Raw genomic sequence first — 26,290 nt, 5'->3', positions numbered from 1 at the left:
TTATGCTTTTTTCGAATCAGGACATTGTCCATCAATGCCCAAATTTTGGTACATCTTTTCCTTTTTTTGTTTTGTTAGTGGCAGTTGTTACACACGCACAGTTTCAGAAATAAAAATTGTTTGAGCTCTGCACATAATTTGTGAACTATGGCATGGACAGTGAGTTTGTTTCATCCAAAAGCATGTCCAGTGCTCGCTCTTTGAGTACATTCTAATTGACATTTTAGCTGAGTTCTTTCCCTAGTACCTTCCAGAGTGTCTTGCATATACCTCCTGACGGTAATCTCTTCATCTCAGATGCATATCTTACATTTTTGTCACATTAAATTGATGATCTAACCTGCTGGCGCTACATCCTGCCCATTAGGTTTGCTGCTGCTGATCTGATTCTCATCACTCAGTAGTAATTTTCAAATTGCAGTTTCTGATTAGTAATTCCACCTGAGTTCTTACGATGCAGTTCAGCTTGTTACTTTTGCATCAACGTAGAGCGGTTTTAGGTGCACATTGATACAATAATGATAGTATGATTCAGGAGACTATCCAAAAGAAAGACTTCCATTTAGATAGCGTGTTTCACAGCGTTTCAAAGTGCTTTACAGCCGATTAAATACTTTTGAAGTGTAGTCACTATTGAAAATGCAGAAGACGCATTCTATGCATGCAGCAGTGTGAAAATGACCAGATAATCTTTTTTAGTGAAATTGGCTGGGAGAACTCCCCTGCTTTTCTTTGCAATAGTGCTTTGGGGTCTTTTATATCCAGCTGATAGGACGAGCCTTGGTTTAATGTCTCAACTGAAAGATGGCACCTCCAACAGCACAACACCCCCACAGTAAAGGCCAACTCGGGTCTGCAAATGAAACCCGACCCGAGCCCGACAGAACCACATTCAACTCAAGTCCTTTCATTTTTCCCGCGCCTGACCCGACCATCAGTTAAACTAGTTACCGTTTTTCATTTTGCTTATCTACACAAACAAAACTGTAACAGGACTTGAAAGGTTGTACTGGAGGTGGTGATAGTGTGTCCAACCCAGCCCGACCAGACCCGAGCGGCGAACACAAAAGAGCGACCCAAACCTGGCACATGTTGTCTGGTTCCGTCGGGTTCGGGTTGGGTAGCCATGCTGTACCCCCTCAGTACTGTACTGGAGCGTCAGCCTAGATTTTGTGCTCAAGTATCTAGTGTAGGACTTGAACCTACAACCTTCTGACTCTGAGGCGCGAGTGCTACCACTGAGCCGTGGCTAACATCTTAACTATTCATTCAGTGCACTGAAGTTTCAAAGTGTTGAAGTTTTAAGGAGACTGTCAAATTTTCCAGCCTTTATGTTTATCAGCAGAACAATTATCATTTTCATATGTTTGAAGCCCTCTGAGAAAAGTGTTGCTGTTTCCAGAATGTAACAGACTGATGTTAAATAGACCACCAAGCGTAACTTTTGAATTGTAAATAAAGGTAGGGCTTGAAGTCTTGGTTTCAGCCAGATTTCACACAGTGGAGTCAATTAGGACAATTCATTGATGTTTTAATTCCAGAAATCTAGTCCTTCAATTTATCTGTGGGATTTCTGGCTTGTACTTTCAGCAGGCTTGTGTCTTCCTTTTCTCCAGGCCAGTGGAATGTTTAGCCTTGAATAGAAAACCTGAAGTTGTGTTTCAAAACTAGTTTTGTCATGCTAAGCTGATGAAATAACTGTTGCAACAAGGAAGTGACCAGTGCACGTCCGACCTGTTGATTTTTAACAGCAAGAGAAAGATTGGTTGGGAAATCCACTTGTTGAACCTTAATATCGTCAACATCAGAACGTAATATAGAAGTAGCTGAACGGAAGTTTTGAAATGGTTATTTGAATTTTAAAAAGATAGTGATAATCTGCTGCAGATTCTCAGAAAACCTTAAACAGCTCTTACTGAATCTCATTGTACACCAAGGGCACTTCAGTGCACTGGTGAAAAACTAAGAACAGAATTAAAACCTGAGCATTAAAACAGTGTGCATTTTTTTTTAATTCTTTCATGGGATGTGGACGTTCTTGACAAGGCCAGTATTTATTGCCCATACCTAATTGCTCTTGAGAAGGTGATGGGGAGCCGTTTTCTTGAACCACTACAGTCCATGTGGTGTAGGTACTACTGTTAGGGAGGGAGTTCCAGGAGTTTAACCCAGGAATTGCAATATAGTTCCAAGTCAGGATGGTGTGTGGCTTGGAGGGGAACTTGCAGGTATTGGTATTCCCATATGTCTGCTGCCCTTCTTGTAGATGGTAGAGATCATGGGTTTGGAAGATGCTGTTCAAGGAGGCTTAACGAGTGTAGTGCATCTTTTAGATTGTACACACGACTGCCACTGTTCACCAGTGGTGGAGAGAGTGAATGTGTGAGATGTTGGATGGGGTGCCGATCAAGCGGGCTGCTTTGTCCTGGATGGTGTCGAGCTTCTTGAGTGTTGTTGGAGCTGCACTCATCGAGGCAAGTGGAGAGTGATTCCACAACACTACTGATTTGTGTGTTGTCGATGGTGGGCAGGCTTTGGGGAGTCAGGAGGTGAGTTACTTACTGAAGAATTCTCAGCCTTTGACCTGCCTTTCTAGCCACAGTATTTATACGACTGTTCCAGTTAAGTTTCTGGTCAATGGTAACTCCCAGGATGTTGATGTAGGGGGATTCAGTGATGGTGATGCCATTGAACATCAAAGGGAAATGGTTAGATTCTCTCTTGTTGGAGATAGTAATTGCTTGGCACTTGTATGACGTGAATGTTGTCCAGGTCTTGTTGCATGCGGGCACGGACTGCTTCAGTATCTGAGGAGTTGTGAATGGTACTGAACTCTCTGCAATCATCATTCTGACCTCCCTGAATAGTTTGACTGAGCTGCAATATCTCGCCTAAAATGGCTATTGATCATGTGTGTTGTCTGACTGTTGAACTGTAGTGATATCGGAACTGATCCCAGTTATAGGCACCTGACATCACGTAAGCTTTGCAACTGGTTTGCTAAATAGCTTTCAAGAGTGAGGGTTTAGCTAACTTACTTTGTTCCTTTGCCCCTGTAGCTACTGGATACAGAGATCAGTTGTTCCTACTGTTGCCCTTGTTGATCAACTTAAGTCAACACAGATCACAAATTCTTCCTGGACTGCTCATTGATACTTTGAGTATTGCATTTACCCACTGAGTCATTCATGAGCTACAGTATGTTTTATATACTAGGGAGCTATTTCAAAATGGTAACCTCCTCTAAGTTTGTTTGTGTAACATAAACCTGGATAATCCATTCAAAAATTGCCATTAATCCAAAACTAAATTTAGCCAGGGGTTGGCAAGTTTTTCTCAGTTTTGAATCAGTACCTCTTGTAAATCTTTCTTTATAGGGTTAGATTTGTCCAACCAGGCACCAAAAGTACTGTGATCTGTGTGCAACTCTGCTCCCAGTTCCTAACTGCTGCTAATTGAGAAAGTCCAGAAGCCATGCCTGTCTGCTGTTGAAAACATCTGGTCAAGTCACAATAGCTGGTATGATATGTTACCCAAAAGAATCTGATTCACTGTTTAACACAATTTAATTGTGAAGTTCATTCTAAGTTTTGCCATTGACCTACACGTAATGCTGCAATTATATTGGCTGCATGAGTTGCTGTATTTTGGTATCAGACATAGAGTTTTTTTGTTAAACTTAAAACTTTAAACTTTGTTAAAGTTGATTGTTACTAAGCAGCCTGTCATTAGGCCATCGCATCTAGACATCATACAATTAGTGTTTCATACAGCGAGTCTGATCAGTCAGACCTCACACTGTACAAGAAAAGCTTTCATTTCTATAGTGCCTTTAATATGTTAACACATCCCAAGGTGCTCCATAGGAGCATTATCAGACAAAATATTTCAAGCTTCATAGAGAGATCAGGACAAGTTACCAAAAACTTGGTCATAGAGGCAAGTTTAAAGGAGCAACTTAAAGGAGGAGAGATGAAATGGTTTAGGGAGAAAATTCTAGAGCTTGGAACCTAGACGACTGAAGGCATGGTGTAGAAAAGGAAATTGGGGATGTGCAAGAGGCCAGAATTGGAAGAGTACAGAAATATGAGGGTTGAAGGAGGTTACAGAGACAGAAAAGGGTGGGTAGAAGAATGTAGGTAGTGTCCAGACACAAAACCAGGCAAGAAATATGTGAAATAGTCTTTAGCTTCTTCACATGATAAATGGGATATGTATTGACTGAAAAACAGAGCCTGAACCTGAGCTCGTTCGATGTGGTATTCACCAACGTTTTTTGATAACATATGCTAGGAAGAGTTTAGATTTACAGATTGTAGTACTTTTCTGCAACTTGTGGTTTGAATTGTTGAATGGCTGTGAACTCTGCTCAAGTGAATAACGTTCAATTTGTTTTATGTTCTGGTGCCACCCTGACCTGTTCTGTTATGATTATCTAGTTATTCATATTGGAAATTAGCATATATCAATGCATTTGACACTGTTGCCCACATGGTTTTTTTTTTCCTATGCTGCAAATTCAGGTCACTCCCACTGTATATAGCTAGCATAACTGGCCTGAATTACAACAGTCCACTTTTGCAGAATCAGAAAGTGGAACCAGAATTTTCACCAGTTCGGTAAACAGTCATTTATAAAGCAGGTATCAAAATTGCATCTGTGTAGCGATGGGGAACAACGGGTTTTAGAGCACTGGCTGCCCTGACCTCCTGTCTAATTATACATTTCATATTTTGGAGCAATTAATAGTGCTTGCTGGAGTTTGAGACTCTTATGCTTAGTACATGTCTGTTTGTGAATTTTTGTTGGAGTGATTTTGACATACTTTGATATATTTGACCTTGTGGGATTGCAGTTCTGCGGAATGGTTCTCCCAAGTAGAATCCCCCATCTTTTCCCTTCAACAACTCTTAATGTTCAATAATATCAGACTCCATCCTAGATTTAAATATTGCTCCCATATATAGTGCGCCTGTTCTAGCATCTCTCTTACAGTCCTGGGCACAATACAAAAAAAAATTGGTGCAAGTTAGGTCAACTTTAATCTCTCTTTTAGGCACCAGTTTCTCTCATGCAACAGTTCTTAACTCTTTGTGTACTTTAATACTGTAGCCATTGCTCCTGACTCACGACATCTTCTGCATTGCAGATTTGCTGCAACACATTGTTGTCCTCCTCTAAGCTTTCATGTTGTGTTGAAAATAAGACCTGTCACTAATTAAAGTTGCGAACCCCTGCCTGTCCAATCTACCTTTCCTTCTACATTCTACAGGTTTTTATTTTTAAAAATGCAAGCTAAGAGTTGATCCCTAGTCACTCCTATTTGATTGTCTCATCTTCTCTACTACTCTCTTCAACCTTGGTGGGCTCAAACTGTGGGCTTCAACCCTTCATCCAAATTTTGCTTTTTTTTAAAGTGATATAATCATAAGCTTCACTCAAAAGGGTCCTGTGGCCAATGAAAAGTTGCTGAAAAGCTACTATTTTATTTTGACTATAGGTTGTGCTACATTAAAATTAGCTGGATGAAATGTGCTGTCAGAGACAAACCCCAACAGAATTACTGTCTGATGTACCCATACAATCCTTTAATGCATTGTTTTTCAATATTTCAGCAGAACAACTTAGCATTTAATGAGTTTATTAGTTATTGTATTTGAACTGTGTAAACTAGTAGGTACTGAAAAAATCAGTTAGCATTTTGGCAATTACAAGGTGAAGGGGGCTACAGATGGCAAAATGGTATGCTTAGACTGTCACCACATCACTTCCAACAAAAAAAACTGGCACATAAAAACAAATCAATACTTTTTTAGTTTCTGTTAAAATTTGTTGGTGACCTCATCCTTATCAGGAAACTGGCTTAGAGAATGTAATGAATATTTATGCTTAAACTGAAATAGTAGGTACAGTTGAAGTGACACAATTGTTGGTTCATTGCCTCTTGTTGATAATTCTGCTCCATCGCACAGTTCCTCGAGGCTACTTTCCTGAAGGTGTCATCAACACTCGCTGTTTAAACATTAATCTTCTGGGTTACCAAGGGGAAAATTGGCCATGTTTCTTGCTGTTGATTGTGCAGTGAACCCCCTGACTGGAAGTGAGGAGGAAAGAGGGAGTTTAGGGGCAGGGGGAGAGATATGGAAATAAGCACAGGGTGTAAAAATGAATCGATTCTTGCTCCTTTTTTAAAGGAGGTACAGATACATATTCACTCTTTAAATTAGTATTACACCTTTATGATTGGGAAATTTTAAGTCCATTGTGTTCTTCATTCACTCACAAACAAGCAGCTTATATTTATATAGTGCCTTTGACGCAATAAAAAGCCAAAGCAATTCACTGTTAGTATACAAGGGAGGTTAGGGGAGTTGGTGGAAGGATCAACTGAAGAGGTACTTTTAGAGATGTAGAGAGGTATAGCAAGGCAGGGCAATTTGGGGAGGGAGAGAGTGCCTTCAGTCTGTGGGGCCAAATATCTCTACCACTAATAGTAGTGGAGGGAAGGGGAACATGCATTAGACCAGATTTGGAAGCGCATAGTGTGCAGACATGAACATAGGGCTAAGTTGCAAAGAGAGAGAGAAGTATGGCCATGGAGGCGCTTGATTAGAAGGATAGGTAGGTGTTTAAGTTGATGTACTGATGGAGGAGATGGATGAATGGGATTTTATGTAGGATACTATGTGGTTGACATAGTTTTAAATGTGTTGGAGTTTATAGAAGATGGAACTTAAGACATCTTTAAGAGATTTTTTGAACAGTGGAGATAATGCAGATCAGGATTTTGGCAACAGATGGGTAATTTGGAGGCAGAGCTAGGCAACCTTGGTGATAATGACTGGGGAGGGGATAGAATCAGTATCAAGGGTATAGAGTTTCTGGTGGTGGATGAAAACAATGGCTACTGGATGAAATTGAGCTCACCCAGGACAAGCTGTTGGAACAGGAATCTGACAACACAGGCAGCATAGGTGCCGAGAAAGGTGTTGGGAATGGTAGAGCTGAATGTCCTCAGTATTTATCTGAAAACTGTCCCCATTTCTTTCTTTGTGTGATATTGCCGAGAGGCAGGTGAAGACGGCATTAAGTATAAATTCTTGGGGAATTCCAGAGGAATCAGTATCGGGTGGAACCAATTGAGGGCAGTTCTCCTGAGCTGAATAGTGGAGAAGTGTTGGAGACGAATGGTGTGATCAATATGTTAAAGGTTGCAGCGAGGTTGAGGAGGACAAGGGATAGTGTATCACTTTTCATAGTCATGGAGGATATCATTTGTGGTATTGATTGGGGCCATTTCAATACTGGTAAAGTTTGAAACTTGTGAGATTAAAATGTGGAAATGTAGGAACGATGGGCAAGGGTTTGAGAGATAATGTGTTTGTATTGTATTTGTTCATGGTTTGAAGAATAAGGGGAGTTTGGAGATGGAGTTCTTTGAAAGAACACAGGATGGGGTGATAGAACTGGGAGGTGGGTCAATTTACAGTGTTGGCTGGCATTAGCCCAGGTAGGAATGTTGGGTGGTCAGCAGTTTAGTGGGAATGGAGTCAAGGGAGCAGGATGTGGGTGTCGTGGACAAGATGATGAAGGCATAAGAAGAGGTAGGTGAAAATCATAGCTTCAGGGCTAGAGCAGATGGGAGCCTGAGGGGAGGGTTTGCTTGTTGGGCAAGGGGAAGTGGGGTTGGAGGAGCAACAGAGGAAGCTGGTCTCAGTGTGTTAAAGTCCAGGAATCCCTCACCCTTGTTGGAGGTGAAGGTGAGAGGGGTTTAAGGAGATGTTTGGTAATAGAATAGTGGGTGATTTTAGCCAAGGAGAGTGAGGTTTGATTGTGATCTAGCCAGATCTGGTGATGAATGGCTAAACAATTTGTATGCTAGATACACTCTAGTTTATTCCCTTGGACCGTATGTAGTAAAGATGGGAAATGATCAGGATGGAAGAGAATGAACACTTTACTGGGGTCAGGGACATTGGAGGTGGAGACGAGATAATGGTTGGCCAGATTGACAGATGTAGACCTTCATGGCAAATGGACAGCCCAAGATGAAACATTTGGCAGTTTAAAGTGCATTATAAATATCCAAAGGGAGAGTTTTTACCAGGGTAAACAAAGAAGGATGCTTTGGAAGGGATTTGGAGGATATACGTGGTGAGGAATGCAAGGAAGTAGTTGGAAATGCCTTTGAGACCATAGGAGTAAAGAGGTAACACAGTATGGCAAGGTCAAGAAGGTGGCCATGATTATGAATAGGAGAGTTTAAAGGGAGGATAGGAGAGCAGTGATATCTTACAAGAGAAGGCAAGGTGAGTTGAGATGCTGGTTGAAATAACCAAGATGAGTAATCGCTTAGGGCAGAGACTGTGGGAGGAAAAGAGGGAGGCATTAGGTCACTTCCATATGTTTTAGGTAAATAGCAGCTGTAAAATTGAATTTCATTTTTCTAACTTGAATGCATTTGTTAGCAAATAGAGCAACTTGTTATCTGCCATTTTTTTTTTTCTTTCTATCCTCTCTGCACCAGCAGTGTACTGGAGAGTTTGTTGTATTTTACCAATCAGGCATACACTTTTAAACTAGACTATTCAAGATCTATTACTTGCCTCATTGGAGGGCAGGTGGTATTTGCATAATTTTCACTTTTTGTACTCCCCACCCCTTCCCCATACTCTTTCCTAGATCTTTTCATGGCTTTCTTGGGTTATGTCTGATGTGGAAACTCGATGCCGAACCAAGCTGTTAAGAAATCCACACACGTTATTTTTGCCCAACTAGCAGTGCAGGCTGTCTTAATAGGAACGCACCCCATTTACCCAAGTCTGGAGAACTGGCAACAACAAAGTTTTAGGGATCCCCAAGTGCACAAAGAAGTACTGCTCGAGTTGAATCACTAAAATGGCACAGCTTGTAACCTCAGGTTACTAGTAAGAATTTTGTTGTTTGGTCAGTCTGAACCACTTAGGGCATTCGTTTATATGATTATCTGGAGCTGAATGAGAAGAATTCCAGCCTTTGGCAATGGGCCTACCCTTCCAGCTTTTATTTGAATTGCTTGTATCATAACAACATAAGAAATAGCAGAGTGGGCTTTACAACCTCTTGAGACTGTTCTGCCATTCAGTAAGATCATGGTTGTTCTTCAACCTCAACTCCACTTTCCTCCCATATCCCCTAGTGTCCAAAAATCTATCAATCTCAGTCTAGAATATACTTAACGGCTGAGCATCCATGGCCCTGTGGGGTAGAGGATTCACAACATTCTGAAGAAATCTCTGACCTCAGCCCCAGATGGCTGACCCCTTATCCTGAGACTGTGCCCCCTAGTTCTGTACCCTCCAGCCAGGGGAAATAACCTCTCAGCGTCTACCCTGTCAAGCCCCCTCGAAATCTTGTATGTTTCAATAAGATCACCTCTCATTCTTCTAAACTCCAGAGAGTATAGGCCCGTTCTACTCAATCTCCCCTCATAGGACAACCCTCTAATCCCAAGAATCAATCTACTGAACCCTTGTTGCACTTCCTCTAAGGCAATAAAATCCTTCATTATGTACGGAGTCCACAACTGTACACAGTACTCCATGTGTGGTCCCACCAAAGCCCTGTATAATTGCAGCAAGACTTCCATATTCTTGTTCTCCAGCCCCCTTGCATTTATCACTTGCCTTCCTGAATGCTTGCTGTACCTGCCTATTAACTTTGTGTTTTGATGTCCAGAACATCCAAATCCTTCTGAACACCAGTGTTTAATAATTACTCACCATTTAAAAAATATTGTTTTTTTAATTCTTCCTACCAAAGTGAATAACCTCACATTTCCCACATAATACTCCATCTGCCACCTTCTTTCCCACTACTCAACCGATCTATATCCCTTTGCAGACTCTGTGTCCTCCTTACAGCTTACTTTCTCACGTATCGTCAGCAAACTTGAATATATTATACTGTCAGTCCCTTCATCTAAATTATTAACATAGATTGTAAATAGTTGGGCCCCCAGCAATGATCCTTGCAGCACCCCAATATTGATAACCTGAAAATGACCCATTTGTTCCCACTGTTTGTTTTCTTGCCTTTAAGCAGATCTCAGTCCTCCAACCCTGTGAGTCATTATCTTGTGTGGTACCTTATGCTTTTTGAAAATCCAACTATCTACTGGTTTCCCCCTTATCCTCAAAATACTTTAACAGATTTATCAAACACAATTTTCCTTTCATAAAACCAAATTGACTCTGCCTAGTCATACCATGATTTTCTAAGTGCCCTGTTACCATCTCATTAATAATATATTCTAGTGTTTTCCTGACGACTGATGTCAGGCTAACTAGCCTTTCGTTCCCTGTTCTCTCTCTCCCTCCTTGTATTGTGATTTTCTACCTTCCAATCCACTGGGATCATTCCAAAATCTAGGGAATTTTGGAAGATCACAACCAATGTATCCACTATCCCTACAGACACTTTTAGAACCTACAGGTATGGAGGATTTGTCTGCTTTCAGTCCCCTTAATTTCTCCTGTACTTTTTCTTTAATTAATTGCTTTAAGTTCCTCACTCTCATTAGACCGTTGGTTCCCCACTATTTCTGATATGCTTTTTTGTGTTCTCTACTGCGAAGATACAATATACACTGGCACCCGACTATATAATGCAGTCCGCTATAGCACGGAACTTGATAAAATGCGGGTCCGTCTTGGACCCCAGAATTTTGTTTTAATTTATCACTGCCCACAAGCAATTCAATGAAATGAAACTTTATCATCAAACTTCTGAATTCTCAGCTTAAAGTCTTATCAGAAAATTATGTACAAAGCTAATCCACGGAGGATATACCAGGTCTCCTCCATTTCCAAGAGTTTCTTGGTGGCTTACAAGTTGGATGTTTTGTGTGGCAGCCAGTATGCACAATGAGGTGAGGCATACTGACCTCTATAATGGTGTGTGTGGGCCCCTTCGGTGGTATCTAGTCCAAGCAAGTAGACTATACATTCAAGCAGATTAAATATTCTGTCCCCCTTACTCAGGGAGCCAAGGTTATGAGGACCTGAGCAACACCCCCAAGGTGGAACAAGGTCAGTTTCTGTGGGTGTGGGGCTGTCGCATGCCAGAGATGCATCTGTAATAGCACTTTTGGGCACCATCCTGGCATAGTCACCAAAATCGTTACCAATAATTTTTGGGTCCTTGATTCTTAGCTCTGTGAACTGCAGCTCTGCATTAGGTAAATTTAAAAAAAATAAAAACTTAGCTGTTCTTTGGCAGCTTCCAGTGACCCACTTGAGGACCATTAGTTAGGTCACTATAGGCTCAGTTGAGTGGGATTTGAAATTTGTACCTCTGATAAGGAGTTAAATCCTAAAGTAAGAAGTAAATACGTGTAAAAACATTTTGCAGCTGTTTCCTCAATGTTCACAGTAAGCCGCAGCAGGTTAGTCAACTGTTGGCATCACATCCTGTTCTTACCTAGTGCACTAGGTAAGAACTTTATAGCAAATTTCATGAAGAGTGATTAGAAGCAAAAATCTTGATATGACTCCAGCAAAATGTCTGGATTATTCTGGCTATTGACTTGGTACTTTTGAAAGGACCTCGTCATAATGTAATCTCACCTATAACGCAGTCTCCAGATATGGTCCCCATGGACCGCGTTGTAGTGGGGCCCCTTGTGTAGTTGTTTAACGTCTCTGCCATTTCCTTATTTCCCATTTATAATTCCTCTTGTCTCAGCCTCTAAGGGACCCATGTTTACTTTTGCTATTATCTTCCTTTTGCATTCTTGTAGAAGCTCTTAAAAGTCGGTATTAATATTTCTTGCTAGTTTATTCTTCTATTTTCTGCCTCTGTCAATTTTTTGGTCATCTTTTGATTTCTAAAACTCTCCCAATCCTCAGGTTTACTACTGTTCTTTGGCAACATTATAAGCTCTTCTTTTAATCTATTACCGCCCTTAATCCCTAGTTAGCCACGGGTGGATCACTTTTCCAGTGGATTTTATTTTTCTAATACAGTGCATATTTGTTGAGAATTGTGAAACATTTCTTTAAAAGTTCACCATTTCTTATCCACCGTCATACACTTTTAATCTAATTTTTCAATCTACTTTCACCAACTCACCCCAGTACCTCTGTAATTAGTTTTGAATTTTATACTCTAGTTTCAGACTTAAGTACATCACTGTCGAACTCAGTGGGAAATTCATCATATTACAGTTACTGTTTCCCCAGAGAATCCCTTACTATGAGATTACTAATTAACCCTGTCTCATTGCAGAAGACAAAATCTAAATCTCTTCCCTGGTTGGTTATATGTCATATTGTTCCAAGAAACTGTCCCAAATGCACTGTATGAACTCGTCCTCCAAACTACTTTTGCCAATTTGATGTGTCCAGTCTATATGAAGGTTAACGCCTCTCTCGGTTTTTGCATTGTCTTTTTTTTGCAAGCTGCTCTTATTTCTTGATTTAATACTCTGTCCAACAATATAGCTCCTGTTCGTCAGCTATAAACTACTCCCACCAGTGTTTTCTGCCCATTGTTATTTCTTATTTCCATCCATACTGATTCTATTTACTGCTCTTCCGAGTCAAGGTCCTTCCTCACTGCTGTTCTTATGTCATCTTTTATCAGACCTACCCCACACCCAACACCCCATCACTTTTCCATTTTATCTGTCTTTTTGAAATGTTAAGCACCCTGGAAAATTAAATTCCCAACCTTGGTCACCATGCAACCATATCTCTATAATGGTTAGGACATCAAACCCATTTATCTCTATTTGTGCTATTAATTTGTCTATCTTGTTAGAAATACTTTATGCATTCAGATATAGCACCCTTAATTTTAACATAATTTTTCCCTGGTTTGACCATATTTCCTGTACTATTAGCATTAAACTCTCTGCCACTTCCTGTTGCACTCTGTCTATCCTTGCCCAATTCACTGCACTGCATTATGGCATTGGCTTTTCTCTTTAGATTCATAAATTTCTTTATCTCTTCCCAACCTTTTTAGTTTAAAGCCTTATCTAGATCTCTAGTTATTCAATTCACCAGGAAACAATGGGCCGAATGGCCTCCTTCTGTACCGTAATGACTCTGACTGGTTCCAGTCCACTTTAAGTGGAATCCATCCCAACTGAACAGCTCCCTCTTTCCCCAGTATTGGTGCCAGTGGCCCAGGAATTGAAACCCATGTTTACCACACCACTCTTAGAGGCTTGCAGTCAACATTCTGATTTGTTTTACTCTATGCCATTTTGGACGTGGTAGTAATCCAGAGGTTAACACCTTTGAGGATCTGCTTATTAATTTAGACCCTAGCTCCTCAAAGTCTTTCAGCAGACCCTCATTTCTAGTTCTACCTATGTCGTTGGTTCCTATGTGGACCATGACAACTGGGTCCTCCCCCTACCACTTTCCAGCCACAGGGAATGTCCCTAACCCTTGCACCAGGCTAACAACACAAACATCCCTGTCCTCCGAAATGACCCTCTTGGCATGCTGCGTTGTAGTCTAATTTTGCAGAAGCTCTGGATTACTCTGAAGAGACTTCAAGTACTACTTTAAAGATACTCTGCTATAGCCTAACTGTTTTCTTTAAGAAGACCCTGCTTGGTGGTTGAACAGGATCTAGTTTTAGTTTGCTTATGGCTTTGGCTACAGAGGTATCATGGGCCACATGATCTGCTCAAACAGAGTCTCTTTGTAGTCACAGTTGCAAATGCGGATACACAGGAAGCTATCCAAAAAGACGAGCTGAATCAGTGCTGCCTGTGACTGTAATGGAACCAAATTCAAAGCATTAAGGTGCATCATTAAACCCACCTTTTTAGCTCCTAACCTAATTCTTTGTCTAATTAGATACTTAGTTGTAGTATAAACATAATATATTATGAAGCCTCTTGGGATGCAAATCCATCTCCAATCTTTCGCGTGAAGCAACTATCGCTAAAATAAACTAGAGTTCTATATTTCTGTATTTTTCCAATTGATTTTCTCCTGTCCCACATACAATTTAATGAAATCCAGCAGAGTGTTTCCAGTATGTGGACTGATATAAAATTGGCAGTGTGTTAAGGCAAAGTTCTGGGTGCCAGTTACCAACTATTTGCTTTGAAGCTGTATTTTTGATCATGTTTTTGAAAAACTCCTCAGCAAAATATTCCTTAATCCTTATGTTAGAGCATCTGACTCTGTCCCAAAGGCCTAGTGCACATTAAAACAATTCCATGTATCCCGAAACCATGGAGACCAGAAGGTTCTAGGTTCACATGCCTATCTGTGCTAACTGATCCCAGCCAGAGCTGGAAATTTGGTCATCGATGTTTAAATTCTATAACCAGTAGCTTTCAGGCCAGTACTCTTTAGGGTTCCCAACTCCTAAGCAAAGTGCATGTTTAGATGTTGGATGAGGGTGTGGGGCTCCAATGTGATGCACTCAACAGTTGAATAGCCCATTATTGCTCACTATCTAGTTTTATACAAGACAAGGGTGAAGTACAGGAAGGTGAACACCATAGGTGGAACAGTATTCCAGTAAATGTCCACATCTCCGGGAGAGGTAGCTGGTGAGGGGGGAGGGGTAATTGGCTTTTTTTTTTAAAAAGCATTCCGAGTAAGCCAGTGAATTTGTCCAATGTCCGCAGCAGCTTCCTTTTGGTCTCTGAATATAATTGCTGATTGGTGTTGAATTCCTGCTGTGATTCACTGGGTTAAGTCTGCTCAAATGTGGACCCCTTACAACAAGCAGAGTGTGGAAACTTCCATCCCATCAGAGTGGTCTCGATTTAAAGTGGATACGAAAGGTGAAAGAACTGCATTCTAATCTGCTTTGAACGCAAGCATTTTTTTTGTATACACTAAACATCAGCTGGAGTTTCTACAGCAATAGATAAATTTCCACACGTTTTTTTGATATCACCTTTCAAGTATTACATTTCAAAAACCAGATCCTTGTCATGTGTTCACATGTCTACTAATAAACTCTATTTTTCCCACTATAAGCTTGATTATTCTTGACTGTTTTGTTTTGTTCAGTTGGTAGCACATTAGTTTCTGAGTCAGTAGGTTGTGGGTTCAAGTCCCACTCCAGGACTTGAGCACAAAAATTGAACCTGACACTCCAGTGCAGTACTGAGGGAGTGCTGCATTGTCTGAGGTGCTATCTTTCAGATGAAACATTAAAACAAGGTCCTGTCTGTCCTCTCACATGGACTAAAAGATTCCATGGTACTATTTTGAAGAACATGGGCATTATCCTGGCTAATGTTTATCCCTCAATCAACATCACCAAAAGAGATTATCCAGTCATTATCCCATTGCTATTTGTGGGATCTTGCTGTGCAGAAATTTTCTGACGGGTTTCCTACATTACAACAGTGACTACACTTCAAAAGTACTTAATTGGCTGTAAAACACTTTAAGATGTCCGGTAATCACGAAAGGCACTTTTGAAAAAATTCATTCATGGGGTGTGGGCGTCGCAGGCCAGGCCAGCATTTATTGCGCATCCCTAATTGCCCTTGAACTGAGTGGCTTGCTAGGCCATTTTGAGTCAACCACATTGCTGTGGATCTGGAGTCACATGTAGGCCAGACCAGCTAAGGACAGCAGATTTCCTCCCTAAAGGACATTAGTGAACCAGATGGGCTTTTACAACAATCGACAATGGTTTCATGGCCATCATTAGACTAGCTTTAAATTCCAGATTTATTAATTGAATTCAAATTCCACCTTCTGCTGTGGTGGGATTTGAACCCATGTCCCCAGAGCAATACCTGGGTCTCTGGGTTACTAGTGCAGTGACAATACCAGTACGCCACCGCCTCCGCTATACAAATGCAAGTCCTTTTTTCTTCCCCAGAATCCAGTACACAGATCTTGGGTTGCGTTTCCTTCAGCATTTTTACTTTCCAGTATTTGTGGTTTGACTTTGCTCTTTTTTTACATTTCATCTCTTGTTAATTAACACCAATTCAACATAATCATAACATGACCATGGGTCTGTTAAATGTAGGTGGGAAATATTGTGGCTTTTATTTTTTTTTTAAATCTTAACCACAGTACACTCCCTCGGCTTATTAGTAATTAGTTGCTATATAACTACTGATTACCATTATAATAAAAGCAAAATACTGTGGATTCTGGAAATCTGAAGTAAAAACAAGAAATGCTGGAAATACTCAGCAGGTCTTGGCAGCATCTGTGCATAGAGAAGCAGAGTTAACGTTTCAGGTCAGTGACCCTGAGAAACTGATTACCATTACTGTTTTTAAAAAGTGAAATGAATGTACCATTAAATGATGACAAGCTTCAAAAATGGCTGTTAAAATACTAAAGTAAATCAGTTGAAAAGCCAAGGCCTGATACAAGTTTGTTTCAATGACTGCGCAAACTTTTGACCAGATAAAACGGGTGTGCGGCCCAAATGGCTGCCTTCTCTGCTTATTCAATGAGGCACAAGTTTAATGTTCTTACCAAGTTTCCAGTGTACTTTTGGGGTTGCGTTGCAAGGCTGTGGTTGAGATATGTCAAAATGTATTTGGGAGCTGAGTGTTCAAACTAATCCTTGTAGTAGAAATAATTAAACTGCATTCTTTGTTGAAAAGAAAGGATGTAATTTTTTAAAAAAATTATTACACAATTTGAATCTTATATAAAGAAAAAATGAGCAAGATCACTAGTTTTCCTTTTGCAAACAATTTTCCAGGCAAACATCTTTGTGCTTAACTTGTCTGTGATTAGCAAGATAGCTATTTCCTGTGTCTTGTCACTACGTGCAATGGTGAAATAATACTGTATCGTGCAGTACGGTCTTTGGAGCAATCTCTGAGCAGGATGAAACTTTGGGGGCAGGCAGAGTTGGTAGTGCAAGAATGAAAAATAGAACAGAAACATAGAAATTTACGGTACAGGAGGCGGCCATTTGTCCCATCATATCTGTGCCAGCTGAAAAAGAGCAATCCAGCCTAATCCACTGTCCAGCTCTTGGTCTGTAGCCTAACAGGTTATGCCACTTCAAGTGCATATCTAAGTACTTTTAAAATTAAATTTAAATTATATTTTAGGCATGCTGAATTTTTAGCACATTTGAATTTTGAAGATTGGTTTCATAAACTAGATATTCAGTAAATGGTTTCATAAACTGTATATTTGGTAAATATAGTGAAATTTCAAATTTCTGAATCATTAAATGTTGAAGTACATTGATAGTGGCCTACTGCTACAACATACATTTGTCTCAGTATCCATGACTAGGTGGTCAGGGAGCTGGAAGGAACAGTTCCAGCCCCTAATCACCACCTTGAAAGTATAGGTGGAGCAAAGCTGAGAAGGTATGCGTGAAGCTCTTCCCTCTTTACTGAACAAACTATTGACCAGACAAAACAAGCGTCCAGCAATCATTGTCCAGGCCAAGTCACAAAGTTAGGCATGGTACTGTAGGGCTACTGTACCCACATCGTGACTCAATTCAGGAGAGCACGAATAGGATAATTGGCCAAATGCAGAAAAAAAATTGAAGAGTGGGGTGTGAAACTCAAGTCAATTGTTCTTACTTTAGAGGATCCTTGTTTCAGTTCAAGATCTTTGGCATTTTTTTTTGGTTTTTAGAGCTAACCTAGAAGCCCTGCAGAAGAAGTTGGAGGAACTTGAGCTTGATGAGCAGCAGAAAAAGAGACTTGAAGCCTTTCTTACACAGAAGGCCAAAGTTGGTGAACTAAAAGATGATGACTTTGATAAGATATGTGAACTAGGTGCTGGCAATGGCGGTGTCGTTACCAAAGTACGTCACAAGCCATCAGGACTTATTATGGCAAGAAAGGTAAGCTTATATTGATAGAATTTGGTGACTGGTAATGTCTGAATTAGCTGTGGCAATCTCCCAATCTTTAGCAACTGAAGCTTCTCAAATTTTTTGATGAACATTTGAGTTCCAAATCATGAAAATTTAATAGATTCTTCAGATGGAAATTTGTGCAGTTATACGTGGGCTTTTCATGGAAAGTCCATGTTAATTTTGAGTAACTAAATCAAGAGTCCAAGAATAATGTCCCATAGCTTTGCAGCAGCTGTGTCAAAGTGTCATGTAAAGTGTAATTTAACAACAAAAGATCAGGCTTTAAGTGGAGATGAAACAGCCAGAATGGCAGAAAATTAATTTGTTGTGTGTATTTTATGAGCAAAATAAGGTGATGTAATTCAGATATACTGAAGTCAATTTAACTATGACTTATTAAAACTCAAGAGTTAGAATCATTGAATAGTTTAAGGATTGTGTGCAGCATATGGGTCAGCCGTTGCTCAGTTGCTAACACTCTCACCTCTGATTCAGAAGTTTGAGAGTTCAAGTCTCACTCCTGGACATGAGCACAAAAATCTAGGCTGACACTCTAGTGCAGCCCTGAAGGAGTGTTGCACTGTCAGAGGTGGTGTTTTTCGGATAAGACATTAGTTTGAGGCCCCATCTGCCCTTTCACGTGGATGTAAAAGATCCCAAGGCACTATTTTGTAGAAGAGCAGGGGAATTTTTACCCGTCAATCAACATCACTGGTTATTATCACTTTGCTGTTTTGTTGTGTGCAAATTAGTTGCCGCATTTCCTACATTACAACAGTGACTGTAATTCTAAAGTATTTTATTGTCTGTACAGTGCTTTGGGACGTCTGGTGACCATGAAAGGTACTATCCAGATGCAAGTCTTTTTTTTTCTATTAATTTGTCATTTTCATTCAATGCTAAAGGACAGTAGAATGCAGGTAATTGCCATAGTTTTCCTTATATTAATACACTTCTGAGAGGGTAAACTTGACCCCACGCCATTTTCAGCTGAGTTCTTTAACTTGTTACAGAATCATAGAATAGTGCAGCACAGAAGCAGGCCATTCGGCCCATCAAGTCTGTGCCTGCTCTTTCAAAAAGCAATCCAGTTAGTCCCACTCACTGGCTTTTTCCCTATATCCCTGTAATTTTTCTCCTTCTGGTATTTATCCAATTCCCTTTTGAAATCTCCTGTTGAATCTGTTCCCACCACCCGTTCAGGTAATGCATTCCAGATAGTAACCACACGTTGCATAAATAGTTTTTCCACGTGGCGCCTCCGGTTCATTTTGCAATACCTATGTGTTCCTCCCTCTACTTCACTATTCTTTTCTTCCTGTAAAATATATTCTTGTGAAAGATACCTCTGATTACTTATGTAGAAATTGATTATAGTTTTCTTCTTCATTGATGAGTTACCAATCAGTATTTATTCAGCTCTAGAGTTGCATAACCAGGCTTGCATGATTTTGGCACAAGCAGAAGCACTATCAACAGCAGAAACTGTGCTCAACAACTGCCTGGAGCATGCCTACATCTTTATTTACTGTTGTTATCTAAATCTTTGCCCTCCGACGTACTCCACAAATGATCAGCTTTCATGTACATTGATGATACTGAGCTGTATCCCTCCATGACTTCTATCAATTTTTTGACTGCCTCTCTGTTATCAGACTGCCATAAAGTTTTGGAAGAATCAGTACTTCCTCTCATTTAAAATCAAGAATCTGTTCCCTTGCCATTAATCCCATCTACTTCCATTGCCACATTCTCCAACTGAACCAGACTAGCTGCAATACGAACAAACGAATTAGCAGAAGTAGGCCATTCGGCCCGTCGAGCCTGCTACGCCATTCAATAAGATCATGGCTAATCTGTTTGTGTTTTGAATTCCACACTCTCATCTACCCCCGATAACCTTAGATTCTTGTTAGGCAAGGGAATCAATCTACCTCTGCCTTAAAAATATTCAATGACCCCCATCTCCTCCACCTTCTGAGGCACAACCCTCAGAGAAAAAAATTTTCATCTCTGTCATAAAAGGTCGCCCCTAATTTTAAAACGATGCCCCCTAGTTCTGGACTCACCCACAAGTGGAAACACCCTTTCCACATCCACCTTATCAAGACCGTTCAGGATCTTATATACTTCATTCAAGTCTCCCCTCACTCTTCTAAACTCCAGTGAAAGCAAGCCCAGACTGCCCAACCTTTCCTCATAAGCCAACACGCTCATTCCAGGAATTAATCTAGTAAACCTCTTCTGAACAGCCTCCAACGTATTTACATCTTTCCTTAAATAAGGAGACAAAAACTGCACATAGTATTCGAGATTTGGTCTCACCAATGCCCTGTATAATTGAAGCATAACATCCGTCCTTTTATAGAGTCATAGAGTTGTACAGCATAGAGACAGGCCCATTGCGCCCATGCCGACCATCCGGTTTCCTCCCACATGCCAAAGACTTGCAGGTTGATAGGTAAATTGGCCATTAGCAATTACCCCTAGTATAGGTAGGTGGTAGGGAAATATAGGGACAGGTGGGGATGTGGTAGGAATATGGAATTAGTCTAGGACGGTCGGCACAGACTCGGTGGGCCGAAGGGCCAGTTTCAGTGCTGTATCTCTAAACTACTAAACTAAACTAAAACTATACTAATCCCACCTGCCTGCATTAATTCCATATCCCTCTATGCCTTGCTCATTCAAGTACCTGTCCAGATGCCTCTTAAATGTTGCTACTGTTCCTGCCTCCACCACCTCCTCTGGCAGCTCATTCCAGATACCCACTATTCTTTGTGTGAAAAACTTACCCCTTTGATCCCCTTTAAACCTCCTCCCTCTCTCTTTAAATCTATGCCCTCTAGTTTTAGTCACCCCTACCATGGGAAACAGACTCTGGCTATCTACCCTATCTATGCCTCACATAATTTTATATACCTCTATCATGTCCCCTCTCAGCCTCCTTCACTCCAGGCCAAACAGACTACATCCTTGTGAATCTTTTCTGCACCCTCTCTATCTTAATCACATCTTCCCTGTAGTGCGGCGACTAGAACTGCACACTGTACTCCAAATGCGGCCTATCCAGCGTTATGTACAACTGTAACATGACGTCCCAACTCTTGTACTCAGTGCCTCGGCCAATGAAAGCAAGCATGCCATATGCCTTCTTCACCACCCTGTCTACCTGTGTTGCCACTTTCAGGGAACTATGTACTTGCACTCCAAGGTGTCTCTGCTCAACAACACACCCCAGGGCCCTGCCATTCACTGTATATGTCCTGACCTGGTTTAACTTCCCAGAATGCATCACTTCGCACTTGTCTGCGTTAAATTCCATTTGCCAATCCCTTGCCCACTTTCCCAGTTGATCTATATCCTATTGTAACCTTAGACAACCACCTTCACTGTCCACTATACCACCAAAGTGCAAACTTACTAATCATGCCCCCTACATTCACATCCAAGTCATTAATATATATGACAAACAACAGAGGGCCCAGCACCAATCCCTGCCGCACACCACTGGTCACCAGCCTCCAATCTGAAAAACAGCCCTCCACCACCACTCCCTGTCTCCTATCACCAAGCCAATTCTGTATCCAATTGGCTAGCTCACCCTGAATCCATATGTTCGAACCTTCCAGACCAGCCGACCATGTGGGACCTTGTCAAAGGCCTTGCTAAAGTCCATGTAGACAAGGTCCATCGCCCTGCCCTCATCAATCCTCTTGGAAACCTCCTCAAAAAACTCAATCAAATTCGTGAGACCTGATTTCCCACGCACAAAGCCATGCTGACTATCCCCACTCAGACCTTGCTTTTCCGAATGCATATTAATCCTGTCTCTCAGAATCCCTTCCAATAACTTTCCCACCACTGATGTAAGGCTCACCGGCCTGTAGTTCCCTGGCTTATCCCTGCTGCCCCTCTTAAATAAAGGCACAACATTAGCTATCCTCCAGTCTTCCGGTACCTCACCCATGGCTAACAATGATACAAAAATCTCTGCCAGCAATCTCCTCCCTTGCTTCCCATAGCATCCTAGGATACACCTGGTCAGGCCCTAGGGATTTATCCACCTTAATGCACTTCAAAACCTCCAACATCTCCTCCTTTGTAATGTTGATATGCTCCAGGATATCGCTGTTCCCTCCCTTGAACTCACTAGCTTCCATGACCTTCTCGGTAAATACAGACAAGAAGTATTCATTTAAGACCTCGCCCATTTCCCGTGGCTCCACACATAGATTACCACACTGATCCTTAAGGGGCCTACTCTCTCCCTAGCTACCCTTTTACTCTTAATATACTTGTAGAATCTTTTAGGATTCTGCTTTATCTTATCTGCCAGGAAAATCTCATGGCCCCTTACACCCTCCTAATTTCCTTCTTAAGTGTACTCCTAAATCCCTTATATTCCTCGAGGGACTCGCTTGATCCCAACTGCCTGTACCTGACATATGCCGCCTCCTTTGACCTGACCAGACCCTCAATATCCCTCGTCAGCCAAGGTTCCCTAAACTTGACAGCCTTGCCCTTCAATCTTACAGGAACATGCCGGCCCTCAACTCTTCCTATCTCACTTTTAAAAGCCTCCCACTTGCCAGATGTCCCTTTACCTGTAAACAGCCTCTCCCATTCAACTTTTGATAGTTCCTGTCTGATGCCATCAAAGTTAGCCTTTATTTTCAATTCCTCTCATAATAAAGGGTAGCATTCCATTAGCCTTGTTTATTACTTGCTGTACCTGCATACTAACCTTTTGTGACTCATGCACCAGAACACCTCGATCCCTTTGCACCCAGGAATTTTGCAGTCATTCTCCATTTAAGTAATACTGTTTTTTTTTAAATTCTTCCTGCCAAAGTAAACAATTTCACATTTTCCCACATTATATTCCATCTGCCAGATTTTTGCCCACTCACTCAACCTCACTCAAAGGTGGGGCTAATGAGTGTCGAGTCGAAGATATTTAACTGTTGACAGGAAAAAAGACAGAAGCGCAAGGGGAGAGCCAATGGTCTAACAGCCCTGACAACCAATTTTATCTGCAGTGCCTGTGGAAGAGTCTGTCACTCTACAATTGGCCTTTATATTCACTCCAGGCGCTGTTTCACAAACCACTGACCACCTCCAGGTGCTTACCCTTTGTCTCTCGAGACAAGGAGGCCAAAGAAGAAGAAAAAGACTCAACCTATCTATGTCAGTCTGCAACCTCCTTCTGTCCTCTTCACAACATACCTTCCTACCTATCTTTGTGTCATCTGCAAATTTAGCTACCATGCCATCTCTCCCCTCATCAAAGTCATTGATATAAATTGTAAAAAGTTGAGGCCCCAGCACAGACCCCTGCGGGACTCCTCTCGTCACATCCTGCCACTCAGAAAAGGACCCTTTTATTCATACTGTCTGCTTTCTGCCAGCCAGCCAATCTTCTATCTAATATGTTATCCCCTACCGTATGAGCTCCTACTTTGCACAATAATCTTTTATCTGGCACCTTGTCAAATGTCTTCTGGAAATCCAAGTGCAGTACGTCAATGGGCTCTCCTTTATCCACAGCACATGTTACTCCTTCCAGGAACTCCAATAAATTGGTTAAACATGATTTCCCTTTCACTAAAACCATGCTGACTATTCCCGATTATCTTGAGTTTTTCTAAGTGCCCAGCTATAGAAACATAGAAAATAGGAGCAGGAGTAGGCCATTCGGCCCTTCGAGCCTGCTGCGCCACTCATGATCATGGCTGTCATCCAACACAGTAACCTGTTCCCGCTTTCCCCCCATATCCTTTGATCCTTTTCGCCCCAAGAGTTATATCTAACTCCTTCTTGAAAACATAGTGTTTTGGCCTCAACTGCTTTCTGTGTTGCGAATTCCACGGGCTCACTACTCTCTGGGTGAATTAGAATTAGAATATTACAGCGCAGTACAGGCCCTTCAGCCCTCGATGTTGCGCTGACCTGTGAAACCATCTGACCTACACTATTCCATTTTCATCCATATGTCTATCCAATGACCACTTAAATGCCCTTAAAGTTGGCGAGTCTACTACTGTTGCAGGCAGGGCCTTCCACGCCCCTACTACTCTCTGAGTAAAGAAACTACCTCTGACATCTGTCCTATATCTATCACCCCTCAACTTAAAGCTATGTCCCCTCGTGTTTGCCATCACCATCTGAGGAAAAAGACTCTCACTATCCACCCTATCTAACCCTCTGATTATCTTATGTCTCTATTAAGTCACCTCTCCTCCTCCTTCTCTCCAACGAAAACAACCTCAAGTCCCTCAGCCTTTCCTCGTAAGACCTTCCCTCCATACCAGGCAACATCTTAGTAAATCTTCTCTGCACCCTTTCCAAAGCTTCCACATCCTTCCTATAATGCGGTGACCAGAACTGCACGCAATACTCCAGGTGCGGCCTCACCAGAGTTTTGTACAGCTGCAGCATGACCTCGTGGTTCCGAAACTCGATCCCCCTACTAATAAAAGCTAACACACCATATGCCTTCTTAACAGCCCTATTAACCTGGGTAGCAACTTTCAGGGATTTATGTACCTGGACACCAAGATCTCTCTGTTCATCTACACTACCAAGAATCTTCCCATTAGCCCAGTACTCTGTATTCCTGTTACTCCTTCCAAAGTGAATCACCTCACACTTTTCCACATTAAACTCCATTTTCCATCTCTCAGCCCAGCTCTGCAGCCTATCTATGTCCCTCTGTATCCTACAACATCCTTCGGCACTATCCACAACTCCACCGACCTTAGTGTCATCCGCAAATTTACTAACCCACCCTTCTACACCCTCATCCAGGTCATTTATAAAAATGACAAACAGCAGTGGCCCCAAAACAGATCCTTGCGGTACACCACTAGTTACTAAACTCCAGGATGAACATTTGCCATCAATCACCACCCTCTGTCTTCTTTCAGCTAGCCAATTTCTGATCCAAAGCTCTAAATCACCTTCAACCCCATACTTCCGTATTTTCTGCAATAGCCTACCGTGAGGAACCTTATCAAACGCCTTACTGAAATTTCTCCTCATCTCAGTCCTGAATGGTTTACCCCGTATCCTTCGACTATGACCCCTGATTCTGGACTCCCCCACCATCGGGAACATCCTTCCTGCATCTACCCTGTCAAGTCCTGTTAGAATTTCAGAGATTTCTATGAGATCCCCCCTCACTCTTCTGAACTCCAGAGAATATAATCCTAACCGACTCAATCTTTCCTCATTCGTCAGTCCTGCCATCCCAGGAATCAGTCTGGTAAACCTTTGCTGCACTCCCTCTATAGCAAGAACATCCTTCCTCAGATAAGGAGACCAAAACTGCACACCATATTCCAGGTGTGGCCTCACCAAGGCCCTGTACAATTGCAGCAAGCCATCCCTGCTCCTGTACTCGAATCCTCTCGCTATGAAGGCCAACATACCATTTGCCTTTTTTTTTTTTACCACCTGTTGCACCTGCATGCTTACCTTCAGCGACTGGTGTATGAGAACACCCAGGTCTCGTTGCGTATACCCCTCTCTCAGTTTATAGCCGTTAAGATAATCTGCCTTCCTATTTTTGCTACCAAAGTGGATAACCTCACATTTATCCACATTATACTGTATCTGCCCACTCACTCAACTTGTCCAAATCACCCTGAAGCCTCTCTGCATCCTCCTCACAACTCACCCTCCCACCCAGTTTTGTATCATCTGCAAGTTGGGAGATATTACATTTAGTTCCCTCATCTAAATCATTGATATATATTGTGAATAGCTGGGATCCGAGCACCGATCCCTGCGGTACCCCACTAGTCACTGCCTGCCATTTGGAAAAAGACCCGTTTATTCCTGCTCTTTGTTTCCTGTCTGCCAACCAATTTTCTATCCATCGCAATACACTACCCCCAATCCCATGCGCTTTAATTTTACACGCTAATCTCTTATGTGGGATTTGTCGAAAGCCTTCTGAAAGTCCAAATAAACTACATCCACTGGCTTCCCCTCATCAACTCTACTAGTTACATCCTCGAAGAATTCTAGTGGATTTGTCGAGCATAATTTCCCTTTCGTAAATCCATGCTGACTCTGCCCGATTCTATCACTGTTCTCCAAGTGCTCTGCTATAAAATCTTTGATAATGGACTCTAGAATTTTCCCCACAACCGACGCCAGGCTGACTGGTCTATAATTCCCTGCTTTTTCTCTACCTCCCTTTTTAAATAGTGGGGTTACATTAGCTACCCTCTAATCTGTAGGAACTGTTCCAGAGTCTATAGAAGCTTGGGAGATGACCACCAGTGCATCCACTATTTCTAGGGACACTTCCGTAAGTACTCTGGGATGTAGATTATCAGGCCTTGGGGATTTATCGGCCTTCAATCCCATCAATTTCCCCAACACCATTTCTCTACTAATACTGATTTCCTTCAGTTCGTCCGTCTCACTAAACCCTGTGTTCCCCAAC

General features: G+C 41.6%; 1 protein-coding gene across 1 annotated transcript in view; it reads left to right on the top strand.

The window, feature by feature from the left end:
- The window catches only part of map2k2a (mitogen-activated protein kinase kinase 2a), a 99,813-nt gene that overhangs the window by 2,072 nt on the left and 71,451 nt on the right, over positions 1–26,290 (top strand). Inside the window, exon 2 of the mRNA XM_068016612.1 lies at positions 17,607–17,817. Within this exon, the coding sequence (XP_067872713.1) occupies positions 17,607–17,817 (211 nt within the window). The remainder of the gene's footprint in view (positions 1–17,606; positions 17,818–26,290) is intronic.

This window comes from Heterodontus francisci, chromosome 36 (assembly GCF_036365525.1).
Source record: "Heterodontus francisci isolate sHetFra1 chromosome 36, sHetFra1.hap1, whole genome shotgun sequence".
NCBI classification, from domain to species: domain Eukaryota; kingdom Metazoa; phylum Chordata; class Chondrichthyes; order Heterodontiformes; family Heterodontidae; genus Heterodontus; species Heterodontus francisci.
This window is presented reverse-complemented; position numbering and strand designations above follow the sequence as displayed.